General features: G+C 33.0%; 4 protein-coding genes across 4 annotated transcripts in view; all 4 read left to right on the top strand.

Annotated features, from left to right (window-relative positions):
* Positions 1 to 12,759, top strand: part of LOC125866693 (prolycopene isomerase, chloroplastic-like) — a 56,401-nt gene that overhangs the window by 18,339 nt on the left and 25,303 nt on the right. The gene's annotated exons all lie outside the window — the stretch shown is intronic.
* Positions 5,891 to 12,759, top strand: part of LOC125866695 (prolycopene isomerase, chloroplastic-like) — a gene marked incomplete at its 5' end in the record, with an annotated part of 32,172 nt that continues 25,303 nt past the window's right edge. Inside the window, 1 exon segment of the mRNA XM_049547003.1 lies at positions 5,891 to 6,017. Within this exon segment, the coding sequence (XP_049402960.1) occupies positions 5,891 to 6,017 (127 nt within the window).
* LOC125866694 (prolycopene isomerase, chloroplastic-like) overlaps positions 5,914 to 12,759 on the top strand; it is a 32,149-nt gene continuing 25,303 nt past the window's right edge. Inside the window, exons 1-9 of the mRNA XM_049547002.1 lie at positions 5,914 to 6,121; positions 6,428 to 6,538; positions 6,801 to 6,854; positions 7,001 to 7,288; positions 7,481 to 7,672; positions 7,758 to 7,916; positions 7,999 to 8,235; positions 8,755 to 8,896; positions 8,976 to 9,167. Of these exons, the coding sequence (XP_049402959.1) occupies positions 6,479 to 6,538; positions 6,801 to 6,854; positions 7,001 to 7,288; positions 7,481 to 7,672; positions 7,758 to 7,916; positions 7,999 to 8,235; positions 8,755 to 8,896; positions 8,976 to 9,148 (1,305 nt within the window). The 5' untranslated portion in view covers positions 5,914 to 6,121; positions 6,428 to 6,478 and the 3' untranslated portion in view covers positions 9,149 to 9,167. The remainder of the gene's footprint in view (positions 6,122 to 6,427; positions 6,539 to 6,800; positions 6,855 to 7,000; positions 7,289 to 7,480; positions 7,673 to 7,757; positions 7,917 to 7,998; positions 8,236 to 8,754; positions 8,897 to 8,975; positions 9,168 to 12,759) is intronic.
* The window catches only part of LOC125867119 (uncharacterized), a 34,807-nt gene continuing 32,068 nt past the window's right edge, over positions 10,021 to 12,759 (top strand). The window contains 2 exon segments of the mRNA XM_049547547.1: positions 10,021 to 10,148; positions 10,654 to 12,758. Coding sequence (XP_049403504.1) covers positions 10,704 to 12,758 — 2,055 coding nt within the window. The 5' untranslated portion in view covers positions 10,021 to 10,148; positions 10,654 to 10,703.

Genomic DNA, 12,759 nt, shown 5'->3' with positions numbered 1-12,759 from the left:
GCACTCCCTATCAAATTTTTCCAAACCCAAGAGTTTAGGACTTAAATCTGGGACTTGAACCTGAGACCTCTTATTAAGAGAGGAGCGACCTCATTCGTTGCACCATATCCATTGACGGTTATTATAAGAAATTAAAGTTGAGTGAACTAAACTTTATGATTTGATAACTTTACACATGCATAATGCTCACTATATAGTGGTTAAATTATTTTAGTAGCGTAGCTCACAAAGTAAGATTTGTACAACGAATAATGAGTCTTTTAATTTATATCATCGCCATTTACATTAATTAACCCTATCAACCATGTTATGATTTTTATATTATAAAAAATTATGTACTAGCTTAGTTCATAGAGGAAGATATTTTCAAATAGTAGTAAAAAGATCATTTATCTTTGTTAGATGAACTTAAATTCTTCTTTAGCAAAATCGCGTGTTAAATTGTTAAACGGAGCATTACAAAATAAAAATATTGTAACTTATAATTACTTTTATAAAATAAAAATCATAACTAGTCATTGGCAAAAGTTGAATCGAAAGTTACTTAAATCGTGGTTAATATGTCTAATTAAATTATATTACGCGAATCTGAATTATGTTTTTAGCAAAATAGTGAATTAAATTATGGGAAAAATCATCATTGATTGTCTATTTAATTAGCTCTAGTTAATTATACCATAGATTAAAGTGGGGAAATCATCATGATACTTACTTAAACCATACATAAGGTTAATTAAGTATGTTCTCCCAATGCCATCGAAGTCAAAGCACCACAAGGAGTGTCGTAATGGTTAACCAGATATCTTCCTTTGAACAAAAAGGTTCCTTTTTCGAGGGTCCATGACTGTCACTTCCTTTGAACAAAAAGGTTGACGATGTTCGGGTAGGCTTAATCCTCCAAGCAAAAGCAAAGAAAGTTTTCTATGAAAGAAAAAAAAAGGTACAATGATTTAGAATCCCAACTACATGTATAGATCCCGAATAATCCCAAACCTATAAGAAAAAGGTTCTCCCAATCCTAAAAGAACAATATATTCCTATCCCAAATCTATTAGGACATAGAGTTTCATAAACATTCAAAAAATAATCAACACCTATTTAATTTTGAGTACATTTATAATAATAATCATATTTTATTTTTTGAGTTGGTTTATCATTCAAATTCTTGATGTGTGTCGTTACGGAAAACGATAAATCTATTAAACGCATATAATAACCTGGAGAGACAACCGTGTGTTTGAGGAATTAGATTTTGATTAGGAGACTAATGAATCAGAATAGGCTAATTATAAGGGTTGTTACTTACCATTCCTTATCTAATTACGTCTTATTTGTTTTCAAAATTGATTAGAATGAAATAAATTCATTGAAGTATTTTTTTTTTCACAACAATCAAAATTGTACATATTAATTGTGTAGCTATAATTATTATTATTTGAATAGAGCACTTGTACTAACAAGTGTTACAACATGTGCAATATTATATCTAACACAAAACGAAAACGATCACACAGTTTAACATTATACTAAAAACAGAAAAACTCTTAGGTGCAAATTTCATCACCACTCATTTATTAGACCAGAAAGAATTCCAAGAACGATAATTGAACAAACCTAGTTCTTAATTTCGTGTACAATTTTTACTCCATTTTTTGGAACTAGAGGTTGAGGGGATGTTGGTGGTAATGGACCTTGAATGGGGCAAAAACTTCTAAGTGTTAAAGGGAAAAGTGAACCAAAAGGGAAAATCTTAGGCCAACAACTATCATGAATGTCTAATACAGCTTTGCAACATTGAGGATCAATAAATCGAAGTCGAATAGTTAGGAAAGATGTTATAATCTCTTCAACACATCCAGGAACGTTTAACACTGATGCTAAGCATGTGGAGATATCCGGAAAAAGACCATTATCGACCTGACCACCTAAACCTGGTAAAAGACCTCCTCCTCCGAGTAATTGTGAGACCATCTCCAACCCCACTCTATTTTACTCTCCATTCTCTATATTTGGAGAGTAAAATAGACAAAGGGCTCTCCAACCTGCACCCTCTAAATTATTCTCTATTCTCCATTTATAGAGAGGTGAATAGTAGTTCTCCAAATTTGGAGAACTACTATTCACCTCTCTATTTCACTTTTTCATTATTTTATTATTATTTTCTATTATTTTGTAATTAACATATTATTTTTCATATAGACCATTAATTATATCTCTAATTTTAGTAATTCATTTTAAATGTAATATAACATTAAAAAAATATTATTTAATATATACTACTTTCATCCCGAATTAATAATGTTTCAATTTTTTTAATTTTCGTCACTTTAATATAGATTGATATCATTATTATTTTCACTATGAAGAATGCACAAAATTAAAATGAAAGATGAAAATTTTAATTTAAAAAACAATACATGACATAATAATTTAAATACAAGATAACAATACATAACATAATAATTTTATCACAACGATAATTTAGTAATCCGGTAGGTCATTTTTCAGATTTAACAATATTCGGAAAAAATAGTGTATGATCTACATAATTAGTGTAGTTGTGATTGCGTTTGTGCTTGTTGATTTCTTTTTTCAATTATTCGTAGTTGTTCTTGTTGAATGAAAATCTCCGATTTGAACAATCTTTAGCTAGACATAAAATGATTACAGATAAAAATGTTCATTTTGAACTCCGTAATGCATTAATAGAGCATTTATGAGAGCAATGTAATAATCTTGAAAGTAGAGTATTTATGTAATTATATTTCACTAATAATTTCACTTTTATTTGAATTGTCCATTAATTTGTATATTATATAATATTAACTTGCAATTTATGTTATTTATAAATTTTGGAAAAAAAATTCAAGCTATTGCATAGGAGCGGGGGTTTTACCCTGTGCGCACCCAAAGGGTAGCGGCTGCGGGTTTCCCTTGTCATAAAAAAAAAAAATTTAGGAAAAATATAATTTTATATTAAGTAATGAATTTGAAAAAATAAATTTTTATATTACATGAATATTATATAAAGTGATTATTTGGAAAAAAAGAAATAAAGGATGTGTTTCATGAAATAAGAAAATAATACTTAATGAAATAGAAATAATAATATAATATTGAGGAGAGAGAAAAAGATTCTTTTTTAGAGAATAAAATAGAGAATTGGGTTGGAATTTGTTGTCTGAAAAAATAGAGAACTCTATATTTGGAGAGTAAAATAGATAATTGAATTGGAGATGCCCTGAGACGCTCGGAGAAACCTGAATCGATATACACAAGAAAATAAGTGCATAAGCATAGACATAAGTCATTTTTAGAGGATTTGGAATTTGATGAAAAATTGGAAGGAAGATTTCATATTTATATATTGTAGGATGTAACGTTAATGTATGGTGGACCTTTTAATTTCTTTAAATGTCATTAATATGAAGACTTTATTGTATACATTTTAATACTAGTAAAATTGTAATCGATTATCTTTTCAGGTTTTAATGTTTTTTAGCATTAATATCAATGTTTATTATAATAGCACACATCCTCTAAATTAAAGAACACAAGAATTATATTGAACTGAATATATTACAACTTTTATATATATATATTTCGTGAGTTTGCATTGGATTTAGACTAATTCAAATTGGCGTCATATAAAAGCTGTGCTGTTTAAGGGGAAAATAATTTCCCCCTTAAATAATATTTTTAATAATATAATAATGGAAACAAAATAACATTGGAGGTAGAATTTGATTTGTAAGGTGATGTTAAAAGGGGAAAAATTATTTTCGCCTTTTTGGTCTTATTTTCTAATGCTCAGTCCGGTAGGCTTTATGACAGATCCTCAACTCTAGAAAATAACAGAAATGAAGAAATCAAATCTACTAAATTGTCTGTAAAATATTTTACACTCGATTGAATCTTGCAATTCTNTAGGAAAAAATTAAATTCGTACTGCAAAATCTTTTCAAATCTCCATGATGAATTTGTAGATAAAATTTATGAATTTATAGTAAGTTAATCTTCAAAGATTTTTTCCATATTTACCATATAAACTTTATTAAGTTCACATTTACAATAATTATTATTTAAGAACCATTCATCGAAAAAATAACAATCAAAAATGAATTTCTTTCACTTAATCTTCTTCATTCTTATTGCTCTCTTTGTTCCTAGTAAAGAAAAAATGGTTCAAGCTATTCGACCACATGAGAGTTTATTAGCAAAAAGTGAAAAAATATTTCAACATTTTTTAGTTGTTCACGAGATTTGAAGAAAGTTGAATGATGTTCAACAAAGGTCAGGATCTTCATATCGTTTGGTTCCTAGTGGCCCTAATAGGACTGAGAGTCCGTCAGATTACCTGCCAGCACCGATTAAGCCAGAAAAAAAGTTATCTAAATTGAAGGAATCAAGGAAATTGAATGATGGTCAAAGAGGGCTAGGGTCTTCATATCGTTTGGTTCCTAGTGGCCCTAATAGGGCTGAGAGTCCGTCAGATTACCCTCCAGCACCGATTAGACTAGTCAAAAGGTTATATTAATTGAAGGTCTAAAAAACTTGGTCTCTAATCTTATTTTGTGATTGATGCAAGGTTTAATTTAGTGATTGAATTTTTATTTTTCACCTAGTTTGGAAGCACCTATGATTATTATTAATATATGTTTATGTTCTAGTTGAAGGATAAATAATATTTTTATTTATTAGTATGTATTTATTTATTCTATGAATCATGTAACAGAAATTAGAAATTTAGTAATACAAAGTTTCTTACCCAGATTGGAAGTCTATAATTTTAATTGTTATCGAGGATTTTATTTTGTTCAAAATGATTAAAGATGTTTGTCTATATAAAATATTTATTTGGCATAATATGAATGAAACAGAAACATGAGAATATAATATAAAATATTTATCTAGGTATTTTGTTTTGTTTATTACTTAAATTTTATTGTATTGTATGATTTAAATCCATTGTTATGATATGTATGTATGTTTCACAAGACAGATTGGGACCTTGTGAATGTGGTTGGTTTTATTGAAAATTGACTGTCTACCTTCTCAGGACTTCGGACCCACATGTGGGACATTAAATGTTTATTGTTAGGAGTGTCAAATGGACGGTAAAAATAATTGAGTTAATGAATGAAAGGATTATTGGTTACTTTGACTAAATTGGAGTGGGTCAAATGTCATGATTCATAACCCAATCCACTATTCCTTACTAAAACATGGATGTCAACCAGGTGGTAATGTCGTTAGTGATGTCAGCTAATATTTCTATCCGCGTTTTATCTCTTTGGTCTAGCCAATTTTACTCAATACACAATGCCAATATATTTCTCGATTTTTTATTTACCCGAGAAGGCAAGAATCAAATTAAATATATATTGACTATCATCTTTGTATATTTTTTAAAAAACTTTGATATAAGAAAAATTGCAAACTTATAGTGTAGATTTTGAAAATATGTAGAAGTAACACTCAACAAGCCAAAAGTGCCAAGTGAATTTGGATTGGGAGAATGTAGTTACATGCTTCTCTAAGTGTGGACATTCCAAAATGTTTTGATAGTTTCTTATAACTGACTCTTTTGCAAGTCACATTACCTTGTTGAATTCTGTGTTCAATCAATTTCATGACGCAAACGGAATACTTTTTCCTGGAAAAACGAACAAATTTATAACATGTATTGAAATTGTTGTCTTTATGCTTAGTGTATAACAGATTGGTATTTGGAAGACTTGATAACTCGTGATGTATCCACTTGCCTCAAGGTGTAAATTGATGTTCCATCGAAGGAAAATACCGTCTTTCTAAGGATCTTGCCTGTGTAGATTCTTAATGCGGATAAGTTCTCTCACTACAGGAACATGTTTATTTGACTGCAGAATAATGTGCAGGCAAGCCAGAAGCAGATATCGTTGTTATTGGGAGCGGTATAGGTGGGCTATGTTGTGCTGGACTTCTTGCTAGGTATGGCCAAGATGTTTTAGTACTAGAAAGCCATGATGTAGCTGGAGGTGCAGCTCACTCTTTTGAAATTAAAGGATACAAATTTGACTCTGGTCCATCATTGTTCTCCGGTTTTCAATCAAGAGGTCCTCAGGCTAATCCATTAGCACAGGTTATACTCGTATATGTTTATAATTTGGCTTTGTTTGTTCAGAATGCAAATGAATCGAAATATACTAGTATATAAGTTTTCATCTTCCCTCGTCTATCCTAGACCTTCCTTCCAAATGTAGTATTCGTCTAATGTGGACAGAACTCGAATTAAGGGCTTTATATACTAGCATTTTCTTTGTCGCATCAATGTTCTTAAGTTACTACACATGAAATAAGTGTATGAGATGTTAACAAATTTTTACTGTAATTTAGTATACATGGTTTCTTGTTAGCAAATAACTCGACTTATTGATACGTTTCTCAGGTTCTTGATGCATTAGGTGAATCGATTCCCTGTGTGAATTATGACTCGTGGATGGTATATGTACCTGAAGGTGAATTCCTGTCACGCATTGGCCCAACAGAGTTTTTTAAGGTCTGACCTCCTGTTTGCTTTTGTGAACATCTTTCATAGACATCATCAAAATTTTTCCTGTGTGTTTTCAGTATTTGCAAGCTTCATGTTGTAACTTATAAAAATATTATGATGTTGATCTAGTGTACTATGCTTACAGTAGAGGACTGTATGACTTCCTTTTTATTTATGTGATCGTATCCTAATGAAACCATTTTATCTTTTAGCTGAACGGTTACATTTCCTTATAACATTCTTCGTGATAATCTCTGTCACAATTCAGGATCTAGAGAAGTATGCAGGACCAGATTCAGCGAGAGAGTGGAGGAAACTTCTTGTGAGTATTGCATACTTCTCATACATGTTGTCGTTTCTTACGTTATTGATTGTTCTAATACCCAGAGATGTTTCTCTTGATAGTCCCTTGCTCTCGAACTTTTGTAAGAGCTCTTTACTCATTTGCATAGAGTGTTGTTTTTACAGGACGCAATACTTCCAATCTCAGCAGCTGCAATGGCTCTGCCTCCACTATCTATCCGAGGGGACTTGGGCGTTCTTTCGACTGCTGCTGCTAGATATGCACCTTCTCTCTTAAAATCTTTTGCTCAAATGGGACCTCAAGGAGCCCTTGGTGCTACCAAGCTTCTCAGACCCTTTTCAGAAATAATTGATTCTTTGGGGATAAAAGACCCTTTTATACGTAATTGGCTGGATCTCCTAGCTTTCTTGCTTGCCGGGGTCAAAACTAACGGCATACTCTCAGCAGAAATGGTAACATATATCCTTATAGAAATATTCTACATAAATCTGGTATTAATTAGTCTCATCTTCATGGTTTCACGAGTGTTGTACTCGATTTTATGTTTAACGTTCTTACATTTAACTTAACTTATTGGAGCAAGTATCATTATTCTCACAATTAATTCATACAACTTCATTAATATCATAGTTGATGCTTCATAGGTGTACATGTTCTCAGAATGGTATAAGCCAGGTTGTTCTTTAGAATATCCACTTCATGGAAGTGGAGCAATCGTTGATGCTCTTGTTCGAGGATTACAAAAGTTTGGTGGACGGATTTCTCTCAAGAGTCACGTAGAAAACATAGTTGTTGAAAAGGGTCGAGCTGTTGGAGTCAAACTCAGAGGTGGCCAAGTGAGTAAATTAAAAGTATGTTGCATTGTGAAATGATACATGACATTTTCTATTAAGGTTGCACTTTCTCTTTGTGATGTTGCAGTTTGTCCGTGCTAGGAAGGCTGTAGTCAGTAATGCATCTATGTGGGATACACTGAGTTTATTGCCTCCAGAAGCTGTCCCGAAGTCATATCAGGACGGGATTGAAATGACCCAACAGTGTGAATCATTCATGCATCTGCATTTGGGTTTTGATGCAGAGGTAAGGCACAGCACAACGATGCATTGTAATAGCTTTCGTGGACTGATTGCTTACTTTAATTGTCATTGTAATGGATCTATAGGGTATATCTGATGACCTGGGAATCCATCATATAGTAGTTAATGACTGGGACCGAGGGGTTGATGCTGATCAGAACGTCGTGCTGATATCTGTCCCGAGTGTGCTTAGTCCAGATCTTGCTCCACCTGGAAAACATGTTTTGCATGCTTATACCCCTGGAACTGAGCCATTTGAAATTTGGGAAGGTCTTGATCGCCGAAGCAATGAGTACAAAAACCTCAAGGCTGAAAGATCTGAGGTACTCTTTTAATTTCTTATCTATTAATGACAAACAGTGGTCCAACAACAACAGACATACCCAGTATAGTCCCACAAATTGGGGTGACAAAGAACGGTTCAGCTTTCATTGTTTACATAGTTTTGTGATGATAGTATGGCTGATCAACTTGCTTTATCATGTCACGTTAGTATGATGTTAGCTAACACGTTGTTAGATGTTGCATTTTCCATCTTGAATCAGAAGCTTAGTCACAATGCTCAAGCCATCGTGCCTAGCTGATTTATGTTCTAGATCAGAGGCGGATCCAAGATTTAAACACTATGGGTTCAACCTTTAAGATTCTTAGAATTGAACCCGTTACACTTTTAACATACGGGCTTAAAACTATAATTTATTGCAATTTTAGTGGACTTTTACACGTAAATGTATGCTCCTCGTTGAAAATACTGAGCTCAAATGAACTCGATGACTGAATACTGCATCCTCCACTATTCTAGATATCTTTTATCACATGTTCATTTTCCGTTTACATGACAGGTAATGTGGAAGGCTGTAGAGAAAGCACTAGGGCCAGGGTTTAATCGCGAGAAGTGTGAGGTGAAATTAGTGGGAACTCCATTAACACATCAAAGATTTCTTAGAAGAAACAGAGGGACCTATGGGCCAGCTATATTAGCAGGTAAAATAGCGTGTTCAACTGAACTCATTATTTTTTACTCAGATCACGCTCATTCTAAACCAACTGATTCGATCTGCAGGTAAAGGCACATTTCCTGGACACTCAGCACCAATTCCACAACTCATGTGCTGTGGAGACTCTACTTTTCCTGGCATTGGAGTTCCTGCAGTTGCTGCTAGTGGTGCCATTGTCGCGAATTCATTGGTTTCTGTGACAGAACATTCGCGCCTTCTTGATGCTATAGGGATATGATCAAGGAGACTGTTAAGTTGTTGTTTTTTCAGTCCTGAAAATTTTGAGCCTTACATTGGTTATACTTTGTACAATTCATTCTACCTTTGTTTACATTACTGAAATATATATATATACTAGATATGGGACCCCGTGCCAGCACGGGGCCCAATATATGTTACTGTTTCTGTTTTAATTTATGTGGTACATATGAACTTTGAAGTTAATCAATTTTTTAGTATGTTTTTATATATTTTAAGGTGCTAATTATTTTTATTTAGAGTATGTTTTACGTAAATATATTATAAATCACAATAAATAACAAGTTAATTTTTTAAAAAAACTTATAAAAAATTCATTGACTTTTGAAATTTCATTTGTATCACATAAATCAGGGCAAAGCGAGTAATATATATGAAAATGACATAAAACGTACTATAACTCACAATAATTAGCAACTTAAAATATCTATATATCTATATTTCTCCCAATTTATGTAGTATAGATGAAATTTTGAAAGTTAACAAAAACTTTTTATATGTTTTCAAATATTTTAAGCTATTAATTATTATAATTTATAATACTTTTTACATAAAAAATTTATTTATATAAAGTATAAAAGAAAAAAATTTTAAAAAGGAAACATAAATGTACAATTCATTCTACCTTTGTTTACATTACTGAAATATATATATATATATATATTCTAATTCAGCTTGTACCTTTTGTTTAACAGTAACATTTTCTTGTCTTTCACATGAAAAGAAGTGCAATTAAAAAATAATAAAGGACCATTATTTGAGGAAATGAGATAATACTAATCAATTAGTGAGTGTACCTTCTCCATAATTGTTTATTATATCTTTCACATTAAAATGAAAAAAGAATAAAACTATTTACTTTCTTCATCATTCTCCTTCTTGTGATCTGAAGTGTGAGTTTTTTTCTCTGTGATTTTAATTAGTCTGTGTTAAATTGGTGAAAACATACCTCTTTCTTCTCCTTCCCAGCCAGTACCGAAGTAAGTTTTATTTGTTTTTTTTTTAAGATTAACTGTGTATTCGATACAACGGAAAATTAGTGGATTTCTTGTTTACTTTTTTTGTGTTCTGTATGTAAGCAAAAGATGTTATTTAAGAGCATCCGTTGTGAAAGAAGATGATTGAAAATTAGGATTATTTTTTTTTTGGTTAAATACATGATTTTGAGTATAGATACTGGAACCTAAAGGAGGGGTTTTAGAAGAAGATTATAAGTTAAAATACCACAAGCATAAGTATAAATCTCCATTAAGATAATTTGCATGAATAACTGGATTCTGAATCAAATATTTGTAGGTATTTGATAAAAATTTTAATAGATATATAAGGTATAGGCAAAAGCTAATGGATTCACGTGAACTCGCCCCTGGTATGTGCTCATTTGCATATAAGCAAAGACTGGTTATGATTGAACCTTCTTAATATGCACAAAATATGTTCGTGTCAAGCTACCTGATGAAGATATTCGATATTTACTACTTGCAGGATTTATTAGGAATCCAACAATTAGAGAAAACTGAAAAGGTGGAAAGCAGATGGCTGAGGAGTGTTGCCATGTGATGGTTGCCATAAAACCTGTGAATGGTGAGCAGTTTGATAGTTTGACGAATAATCAATTGGACAATGCTGTGGAGAAACTATCATATGTAGCTTTGTCTCTCGTATGCCTCGAGAAGGCTCACCCTGAGAACGGGATATCTACACAACTTAAGGCCCTATTTGTGGAAGCTCTTGGTGTCTTTTCTGAGAATGGTTCTCAGGTGAATGAACAAGGCGAGACAAGTGATGATGCCATCAGAATGATATCAAAGGTGCTGAAGATAATTCGACTGGAGAATATTGCTGAGCGAGTCAAAACTTCAAAGCCATCAAGGTCATCTAGCCTGCTAATTACTTTAGAGATGGTGGAGTCTGTTGTAGCTTTGCTTGATTGTTTTGCTTGTATACTGTTTGCATTTAATCTGAACCGTCATGATGCCTCTCCCGCGTCTGTGCTTAAAATGAAGCTAAGATACCTAAGTCTCTTCTTGAGATTTACTGCAAAGTGGTCCATTGAGCATGAGAGTATAAAGGATCTCTTCACCTGTGCTGAAGATGTAGCTTATGCTGCATTTCACCTATGTTTCTTAAAGTTGGCCTACAATATGGAGAAAGATGACGACCAGTCGCATGTGCTGGACCATGAGTTCTCTAAACTGCTGGAAAGGATAAGTCCAATCAACGCGCCTGAACTGAGACAGATTTACCTGAACCTCTTTATAGAGTCAAAGTCATCACGATCAGAGACTCCAAATCCAATGGACGCCAAATCTATGTATTATTTAGTTAATGCTCTCAAAGAGGATCTGGAAGAGCTGCTAAGTCATGATGCCAGCTTGAAAAATACTTTTGATGATCAAATTCCTTGGCTCCAAGAAGGACTTACTCACCTTTCTGGATTACTCTCTGGCATAGCATTTGGAGGCACTTCACTTGAAGTTCAGTCACATATCGAAGCTCTGATCAATGAGGCAGCAATTGTGATCTACTCATCCTGCTATGATGGCATGACGAATACTGAAATAGACCATGAGCTCTTTCTGTTGCAACTGAAGTTTAATCATGTCCAGGTAGAAATCTATCTGATTCAGCTACTAAACGGTGAAGCCACCATAATGGCTCCCTTGAAATATCTGATTGATTGTGTTCGAGAAGAGCTGATACTCTTGGGAACTTTTCTCATGGATTTATCGGAGCAGTGCAAAGAGCAAACAAAGATAACTGATTTTTTGACCCTTAATCAGTCTGTGACTGACCAAGCATGGTCAGTCATTGAATCTTTTTCTCGTGACTCGAAGAAAGAAGACATGGCCAGGGAAATTAATCACATGCACTTTAAATTGCTTCTTAAATTCAAGTTTATTAAGGCAGTGATTAGACAGATGTGTCCCAACATTTCATCATCATCGACACTGGATCATCCTACAATAGATCTTCTGAATTTTCTTCCAATTGACTTTGATGCCATTGATTCTTATTTCAGCATGCTAAAATCCACAAAGACACGATCTTCACATATCCCCAAGGTTGATGAGGTTTTGATGGGGTTTCATGAATATATTCTTGGCAATGTGCTACTGAAAGATGAAAGTTATTCGATGTTTACTGTTGCAAATGAGGTTAAAAAGTATTACTATGGGTTGTTGCTCCTTGTAACGTATCTTGTTGATCCTCCAGTTCAGATCAATGAATGCGTGAAGCAGAATGATTTCTTGACTAGATTTGGAACTCTTTCAATTGAAGCTGAATCTTCTATCTGTTCAATTTATAAGGAGGCTGTGGATAGCAACAAAAGTAGGAAGGTCAATCTTATTATTCAGTTTTTGACGATTGCTTTCGATCTTATCAAGTCTGAAGGAAGGTTGATGATTCTACAACAGCAGAAAGCTACTTTGGAAGCTGAAATTCTGGATCAGATTGAAAGTGTTCATGAAGAGCTTATTTTCCTTAGAGCTTTTCTCATGGATGTTCTCACGCAACACACAGAGCTTAACGAATTGCATGATCTCTTAATGCATGCTGAAGTGACTTCCCACAAGTTAGGACAGATCA

The sequence above is a fragment of the Solanum stenotomum genome, chromosome 6 (assembly GCF_019186545.1).
Source record: "Solanum stenotomum isolate F172 chromosome 6, ASM1918654v1, whole genome shotgun sequence".
Classification (NCBI taxonomy): Eukaryota; Viridiplantae; Streptophyta; class Magnoliopsida; order Solanales; family Solanaceae; genus Solanum; species Solanum stenotomum.
This window is presented reverse-complemented; position numbering and strand designations above follow the sequence as displayed.